The sequence below is a fragment of the Rhinopithecus bieti genome, unplaced genomic scaffold (assembly GCF_001698545.2).
Source record: "Rhinopithecus bieti isolate Rb0 unplaced genomic scaffold, ASM169854v2 scaffold_110, whole genome shotgun sequence".
NCBI lineage: Eukaryota > Metazoa > Chordata > Mammalia > Primates > Cercopithecidae > Rhinopithecus > Rhinopithecus bieti.
This window is the reverse complement of record NW_016803311.1, coordinates 2,585,582-2,594,643: the sequence shown is the minus strand read 5'-3', so window position 1 is coordinate 2,594,643 and position 9,062 is coordinate 2,585,582. Positions and strand designations below refer to the sequence as shown.

General features: G+C 40.1%; 1 protein-coding gene across 3 annotated transcripts in view; it reads left to right on the top strand.

Annotated features, from left to right (window-relative positions):
- Window positions 1-294: 294 nt before the first annotated feature.
- Window positions 295-9,062, top strand: part of ERP27 (endoplasmic reticulum protein 27) — a 28,556-nt gene continuing 19,788 nt past the window's right edge. The window contains exons 1-3 of one of the 3 annotated variants that reach the window (XM_017873638.1): window positions 295-579; window positions 943-1,043; window positions 4,000-4,137. In XM_017873638.1, the coding sequence (XP_017729127.1) occupies window positions 486-579; window positions 943-1,043; window positions 4,000-4,137 (333 nt within the window). In that variant the 5' untranslated portion in view covers window positions 295-485. Of the gene's footprint in view, window positions 580-942; window positions 1,044-3,829; window positions 3,910-3,999; window positions 4,138-9,062 lie in introns of those variants that run through there. The other 2 variants (XM_017873647.1, XM_017873642.1) reach the window with 2 other exon arrangements.

The window sequence follows — 9,062 nt, the reverse complement described above, 5'->3', positions numbered from 1 at the left end:
TCTTACCCAGGACTCTGCTTGGGCATCCTCCACAGGAAGAACACTTTCACTGAACCCTAGAATTGTCCTTAATACCCTTAATCTGTACTGTCATAGCACCCTATGAATTTTTCTATATCACTTTCCATCTTATATTTAAATAATCTTTTTACTTGCCTATCTCTCCCACTGACAATCTAAGCTGGCAGAGGCTGGATCAGATCATAATTATCTTTCTATTCCTAGTGCTAGGATCAATACCTGGCTTCGAATATTTACATGTTTTATTTAAATAAACTGACCTGACTTTCTTCCGGTTGGTTATGTTCTGAGTCCCGATCACTAAACTTGGTCTTTTATCTCAGAAGTTGAAGGCTCCCCTGGAGCCAGCTGCAAAGTTCCCAAAGCCCTAACAACTTCACAGCCAATCAGCTACAGAGCGGGCTGCCTTAAGTCGGCCTCCCAAACACAAAATCCAGGGTTGGAGCAGGAGCAGGAGAGGGACAATGGAAGCTGCCCTGTCTAGATTCATGTTCCTCCTATTTCTCCTCACGTGTGACCTGGCTGCAGAAGCTGCTGCAGAAGTTGAGAAATCCTCAGGTAAAAGAAAAATGTAGTTGAGTGGCAATAGTGTGAAAGTGTTATTAGGAGAAGGAAAAGGAGCATGGTGGTTCTCTGGGTACTTTTCCTCCACACCTAGAAAGTTTTCCAGGAAATCCTGGATAAGATGCATTTTGTCTAGCGGAGAGCAGGAAAGTCTGGCAGTATCCTTCAGAGACAGACCATCAGTAGGGTCACCTTCCATATGTTAGTAAAAATACTATGCTTTGGAATGCTAACAGTACTCCTAGAAATTGTGCTTTTCTTAGCCTTAGTATAGAGATTAAAGGTACAGATGCCCTCATTATTTAGAGCTGCTTCTTCTCACCTCAGTACCCTGACATCTTCTACTTCTCTCTCTAGATGGTCCTGGTGCTGCCCAGGAACCCACGTGGCTCGCAGATGTCCCAGCTGCCATGGAATTCATTGCTGCCACTGAGGTGGCTGTCATAGGCTTCTTCCAGGTTAGTTCAGATACCCTACTTGCAACTCCCCCAAGAGCCAGAAATATTCTACCTCAAAGGAACCACAGCAGCCAACTGCTGGCAGATGACACTGCATTAGAAGTGGGGGTAAAGGGAGACAGTCACACAATTTGCTTTCATCTTGTCCATGGGGACCTCTTACTTTTAAGACATTCCCAGTCTCTAAATTATATCTTTCTCGCACTTACTTCTTTCTGAGCCTGTGGGCTGCATCTCCTCATCTATGGATGCTTTGGAGCTCAAGTCAGTATCTGCAGAAAGAATGCCTTTATGGAACCCTACCATTGTCCTAAATGCATTTGGTCCATACTCTCATAGCACCCTATGAATAGGCAGGGGCCAGAGTGAATCCAATTGATATCATCCAGCAACACTGTTTACAGGATTCTGAAGCTCCTGGACATTAGTCAGTGCACAGCCTTTTAAGGCCTTTCCCCCAGATAAGGTAGACTCTTATTCTTCTTTCTCTTTGCCTTGTCTGAAACGTTGGAAAAGGATGGCATTTTGTATATTCGAGGTGTTAACCTCCACCTTCCAGACTGGCTGCTTGGTTAATAAAGGCAGCCATAAATGAGACTGCCTCATTCCAGCATTTTCATCTTTCTCTGGTGGTAGCATCTGGAAATCGTCACAGCTGATTAAGCCCCTGCTCTCTCATAGCAGACCTTCTTGTCTGTTTCCATTCACCAATTACAACTCCTGATTACCCTGTCAGTTCTGTGTACACAGCTGGAAATCACTGCAATGAGATGCAAGTGGGGGAGAAAGACAGAGAGTACATTTTTCAGGAATGAGAAATCTGAGCTGTAGACAAAAACACCCTCAGGAAGACAGGGAAGGGGCAAGAGCATGGACCTGGAAGAGTGTGCAATAACTTAAACAGCCGCCAGATGCCATCATTTTATCCTTGAGCAATTGCATCTGAAGGAGCAGAGTAAGAGAGGAGGCCTCAATTAACTATTGTTCACAGCCTCTAGAAGAGTAGATACCAGCTCGCTCTGCTTGATCCCAGATGCAAGAGTAGCGTGTTAGCCCGTTCTCATGCTGCCAACAAAGACATACCCAAGACTGGATAATTTATAAAGGAAAGAGGTTTAATTGAATCACCGTTTAGCATAGCTTGGAAGGCCTGAAGAAACTTACAATCATGGCAGAAGGCACTTCTTCACAGGCCAGCAGGAAAGAGAATAAGCACAAGTATGGGGAAGGCCAGACACTTATAAAACCATCATATCTTGTGAGACTCACTCACTATCACAAGAACAGCATGGAGGAAACTGCCCCCATGATCCCATTACCGCCACCTGGTGCCACCCTTGACACGTAAGGATTATGGGGATTACATTTCAAGATGAGATTTTAGGTAGGGACACAGCCAAAGCATATCAACTAGCCATCTTCTTTTCTCCTTGCACATCTCCTCCTTCAGCCTGGAGACTTGCAGGGTAGAACATGTTTGTTCCTGTTAATTTCCCTGAGCTCCTATGGATAAAGGTCCTGTGACAGCAGGGAAAATGATGCCAGCCTCTATGGAAGGCCTGGAATCATTGCTCGGAAGTGGCTTCTCTGCTCCCTCCTGCAGGCCTGGGCTGCAGAGTTGGATGCGTGAACAGCATCTTCATGTGCAAAGCTCAGGCTTATCTACAGTGGCAAGAAAGGGACTGTCCTTCCAAACCCTGCATAAACTTTTGTTAAAACTTCTAAGCTTTCATTTTAATTATTTTATTTTTCTTCTTTTTTTCTTTTCTGGCTCTTTTGATGGCACCTATTTCGTATTTTTGCATTTTTTCCTTTCCTCCACAAACGTAACCAAAGCCAAAACTCAAGAGACAAGAGCTGGTGGGAGGAAAAGCCGGTTTATTTGAAGATCCAGTAAACCAAGAAGACAGTGGACTAGCATCCTAAAGTACATCTTGGCCGGGCACAGTGGCTCACACCTGTATTTCTAGCACTTTGGGAGCCTGACGGGGGCAGATTGCCTGAGCTCAGGAGTTCGAGGCCGGCCAGGGCAACATGGTAAAACCACACCTCTACTAAAAATACAGAAAAAAATTAGCCAAGTATCGTGGCGCACAACTGTAGTCCCAGCTACTCAGGAGGCTGAGGCACAAGTATCCGGGAGGCAGAGGTTGCTGTGACCCAAAATTGCGCCACTTCCTGGGTGACAGAACGAGACTCTGTATCAAAATAAATAAATAAAGTACATCTTAAGTCACTACCAATTTTAGGCTCTTTGTACGTTAAGGACAGGGCAAAGAGGAGGGAGTTGGGATCAAGCAATAACCAGCAACCATATGCATCTGGGCACCAGCAAGGGAGGAAGTTGGGAACTTCTTTGTCCTTGGTGAGGTCACAAGGCACCTATAAATCTTTAGCACAACATAGTTAGTTGTTTACATACTTTTCCTTTAATCCTAGAGTTAGTTTTAAAAACCATATAAACTGCTAATTTTTGCATATTATCTCAGTGCTCTAAAATTATTCTAACCTACATACAGGAATTAGTAAAGAAATGCCATTTCAACAAAAACAGAATTGGTTATGTTCGTTTGTTTGCTGTTTCACTGTTAAACAAATTGTTCCCAGAACAGTTGCTTCTCATGTATGTCTACAGCAGTGCAGCCAAACTAGGCAGGCCTTTATGATTTTGAGGCCTCTCTCAGCTCCTAGTAAACTTCAAGCTCTATGACAAGGCCTCTCAGGAGTCTCAGGCTCAGCTACAATTTCATGGTTACCTATTAACTCACAGAGCCTGGAAAATTCAAGAACGTCACTGCCAGTGAAACCTGAACTGTTAGAGGTAAATCATGTGTTACTGGGCAGTAAATCAAATCTACGATTTCTGGTAAAGCTTCATAGCATATTTCTTTTCCATATCCTTTGTCTCTGCCCTTCAATATAACCACTGTGGTATTATTTTTTCTCTTGTTTTTAGGATTTAGAAATACCAGCAGTGTCCATACTCCGTAGCATGGTGCAAAAATTCCCAGACGTGTCCTTTGGAATCAGCACTGATTCTGAGGTTTTGATCCACTACAACATCACTGGGAACACCATCTGCCTCTTTCGCCTGGTAAGTTGGATGGGTAGCTTGAACTTTCTCCCAGATTTTCATTGGGTTGTGGACTCACAAACTTGTGAGACTGGAAAGGACTCTATGTCTTTTACACTAATGATGGTACCAAATTCAGGGACATTGTTGACAAGGATGAAGACTCAATTCAAGCTTCTCAAGCAGGTACTGTAATGAAATGGAAAGAGGACAGGACTGAAAGCCAGGGAATGGAATTTGTGGTACTGTTTTGTCGCTCAACAGTCACACGACTTTGGGCAGTCACTTAACCTTTTTTATCTCCAATTCTTTCCCTTCTGAAATAAAAGAGTTAGACTGTATTATCTCTAAGGTCACTCTGAGCTCCAAAAATTGTATATTAAATATTTTGAGGAGTTCATTTTTGTTCTTCAAACATTTATTACTTCCCATATGCCCTATGCAAGATACTGACAATAAAAACATATTAAATATATTCTCCAGTCTCATAGATCTTAAAGTATAGTAGGTATTGTAAACATAATATGCAAGTATCTATAATACAAAGAGAATCACTATGGGTAAAGTTTTATCACAGTTCAAAGGATAAAAGCAGTGTGGGAATTCTGAAAAAAAAAAGAAAAGAAAAAGACAACAGAATTGGAACTTAAAGGATAGATAAATTTAGACAAGGCAAAGAATTCATGGCCAAGGGGAGAAAATCTCAGGAAACAATTAACAGGCCAATCTGACTGGATCCCAGGGTACATATTGGGGAAAATGAATATCAGAGAGAGAAACTTGATTAAAATCATATTGTGGGGAAAATATAGAATACCACTTTAATGAGTTTGTCCTGAATTTGGTTGTCACTGGAAAGCCCCTAAAGCCTTTACATCAGGGAAGTAACACGAACAGGAATGTGTTGTATTAGATTATTTTGACAGCAAGGCAGAGGATGGATTTTTAGCTTAAAAGGCAAGAGAAGAGGGAGCTTTTGTCAGGCTGGCAAAATAGACCATGTGAGAAGTATTAAGAGTCTGTAGTAGAGAGATAGCAATAGAAATTAAAGAGGAGGAAGATCCTGTGATCTTTAGATATCACAGTTATGGAAAGGAGGCGAAGCTTAAAGTCAGGGTGTCTAGGAATAGCGAGGTCATGTGCAGAAATGGGGATTTCTCATGCTTTCATTGGTCATTGAGTTCTACTTCTTGATGGAACATCAAGATAAACATGTCAAGAGTCCACTGAAAAGAAAATTGATGCAAAAGAAAGTTTTAATATTTCAGGACTGAATGTCGTGCCCCTTCTAGTTGCCACCCTTTCTTTCTTTTTCATTTCTCATTGAAACTTCTTTTAAGCATATTTTTTACTGTCTTTCTCTAAGCTAGACACTACTATCTAGCTTATGTCCCATCACACCATTAAAACTACATTTATCCAGGTCTACATGGCTTCCTTATTTTACTCAACATTTCTGTCATGTTTGATGTTAGTGACAACTTCTTTCTTTTTAATGTTCTCTCTTTCCTTGAATTCTAGGAAATTACTTCTGATCCTCCCACTGCTTTTATAGCCTCTTTGAGATCTTCTTTTCCTGTATCTACAATGCTGCCTGACCCAACACTTTTTATAACCTAGGTCGTGGAACCCATGCTCTGTGAAGGCAGAGATAGTTCTGTTCAGTGTATCCACAGAGCCTAGAACAGTGCCTGCTATGCTTATTAAGTATTTGTTGAGAATGAATATATGAATGAATCAATGAATGAATGAATATGTTTTTCTTAAGAAATACAATTCTTTTGCATATTCCACTATTATGTGCTTGCTGAGCATTTAGAATATTTTATCTCTAGTCTGGACTTCTCTCAAGATTCAAACATTTGCTGGGTATAAGCATTTTTATACCCTCATAAGCACTATACACTTAAAATGTTCAAAACTGAATTTATTGTCTGCACCTGCTAATCATATTCCTCCATCTAAGATACTACTTTATTAAATGGCTATGCTCATTTGGTCTTACATTTTTGCCAGTTGTATATTCTATCTTGAATCTATATTCTCCTCCACTCCTTCTACCTCATTCTGTATTTAGGCTCTTAGCCTAAGTATAAGCAATTTCGTTAGCTTCTTAACTGATCTCCTTTTACTACTTTATATACAGTTTCTAGAATGGTATCACAATGATGTGTTTAAGATAGAAAATTGACCGTGGCACTCCTCTCTTTCAAACTCTTCAATATTTTTCATTTCTTAAAAAATCAAAAACGAGATATTTAATGTTACAAATAGGCTTTGCTGGCCTGCCCCACTGCCTACTTCTCTAGTCTTTTTTCCATTTACCCGCTCAGTAGCCAACTATACACATAATTATCATCCAATTCCATGATTTTGCCTAGACTATTCCTTCTGTCTAGAATGTCACCACCTACCAAGGGTCCCCTTTCACCTAGCCTCACCTGGATGACTCCTTCTCATACTCCAGTGAATCAGTTCAGGAATGTTACCCTTCAGGAAGCGTCCCTGGAATCTCCAAATGGGCCTAAGCATTCCTCTGTATGTAATCCCTTATCTCTATTTTCATTTATCATTTTATAGTTCATATCAGATATTTATTTATTTATTTATTTATTTTTTGAGACGGAGTCTCGCTCTGTTGCCTGGGCTGGAGTGCAGTGGCCGGATCTCAGCTCACTGCAAGCTCCGCCTCGTGGATTCACGCCATTCTCCTGCCTCAGCCTCCCGAGTAGCTGGGACTACAGGCGCCCGCCACCTCGCCTGGCTAGTTTTTGTATTTTTTAGTAGAGACAGGGTTTCACCGTGTTAGCCAGGATGGTCTCGATCTCCTGACCTCGTGATCCGCCCGTCTCGGCCTCCCAAAGTGCTGGGATTACAGGCTTGAGCCACCGTGCCCAGCCTAGATATTTATGTATCTGTCTCCTCTATTACCCTCTTAGGCCATGACCTATTCGAGGTTGGAAACTATGACTTATTCATCTTTGTATTCAAAGGCTATAATACACCTCTGGCTCCTTGAAGGCACTCGGAAGGTGCTTGGGGAACTGAACTCACCTCCAAAAGCATCTCTGAGGTTGTGTGAGCTCTCTTCAGCAACCCCTTTCCCACCTGCACAGTGGTTGCTGGTTTGCATTCTCACCAGCGTGAAATAAGATTAAATCAAATTCTTCTGTGAAAAACTTTGGTAAGGAATACATGGAAGGTTAGGCAAATGCCTTTCATGTTGCCATTGAACCACTGGTAGGAATCCTTCAACACAAAAATTCTAATAAGCTACACTCCACAAGTACTTCTTTCTCAGTTTTTTGTTCATAGGTCTTATAAAGGCCTGATTTGAAAGGCTTAATACCACCAAGATACGCATATGGGGAAGAAAAACAAGCTCTGTTGCTTTCACCATCTCTATAGACTTAACATCCTCTAATGGGAGAGCACTGGTGCTGCTTACAGTTCATTCCTCATAAAGCCTCCTTGATGACTTCTCAGTTTTTCACTCTTCTTTAACATCTGATTTTTGTTTACCGCTAGTGACAGACCTACTCTAAGTGAACTCTTGGGACCTCTGTGGGCAAGATTATTTATGTGCCATACCAGAAAACAAACAAACTGGTTCCTGCCCTACTTCATTGGCAGGGCTGGAAGAAGCTCAACTTTCGTCATGCCAGCTTTCAGATAAACATTTTTTTCACAGTTTACACTTTCAAAAGTTTAGTATATATTTTAATAGGACCATTATTCAAGAGTTTGGAGTAACTTTTTTTTGTTTTTGAAAAGGGAACATCAACACTGGGAAATGTGAACCTATTGAAAAATTTTCTGGGACCTTCTTTCTTTTCAGATCCAGTCTGTTCAGTTCGATTGTTTGTTTTCAGAGCCTAATCTATGATAGGCACTATTACAATATTTGACCACTTAATTCACACAAGAACCTGATGAAGTAATTTTTATTATTCCTGCATTTTTAATAAGGAAAGTTCCATGAGAGATCGGTTTAGGTGCCCAAAATCTCACAACTATGAAGCAACAGATGTCTGATTCATACCCAGTATTGCTGACTACAAATCACACCCTTTTTACCATACTATAGTGGCTTTCTAAAGGACTTCACCCTGAAGAAAAACTTTGTTTTACACTGAATTCTCTCTAATGTCCCTCATTTTAAAACCTACTTTTTTTTCTTTTAACTATTTTCTCTTAAATTATTCCTCTAGCCTCCTACCACTCCTTAATCAAATTGCAGAATTATTTATCAAGGTTTAATCTAGACATTATATATTGTCTAAATTTACAAAATTTTCCATTTTAAGAACATATTTAGAAATAAGCTGAAATAATGATTAACTGAAAAAATAACAATAAATTGATATTACTCATGCTTGAAATGTTGGAGCAATAAAAGGCCAGCCAATGCTGTATTTATGCAACATAACATTCTTCAAAAATAGTGCAGGCCAACTATATAAACGTAATCAGGAAGAATTTAGGTAAAATTCATGAAACCATAATAAGTTGCATATAACAATCTTGCTGTTTGAGGGCACAGACTGTCTTTTGTGAGTGTAACAGCAGAGAAACTCTCAAATTTTTCAATAGGACTCTTATTGTTGCCCTAGCAGAGATGGAATTTCCAGGTTAAATGAACTATGAGCCTGTTCTAAAATGGAATTTGAAATATTATTTGAATGTTTACCCTGCTTTGGATTTTTTTCAATCATTACTATTTTAAGAAACCTAATTAACCTAACTTTGACCTAATGGGATGGTAATGAAAACACAGTGCAGTCATCCTTTATTCCTTTTACAGTTATTTATTGGGTGACTATGATAAGAAATACACCTCACCGGACAAAGAGAATCACAAGAAACTAGTCCATGAGATAAACTGATAAGAAATGCAAGAAGATTATGTTTCAGATTATGAAACTTTTTTTTTTTTTTTTTTTTTT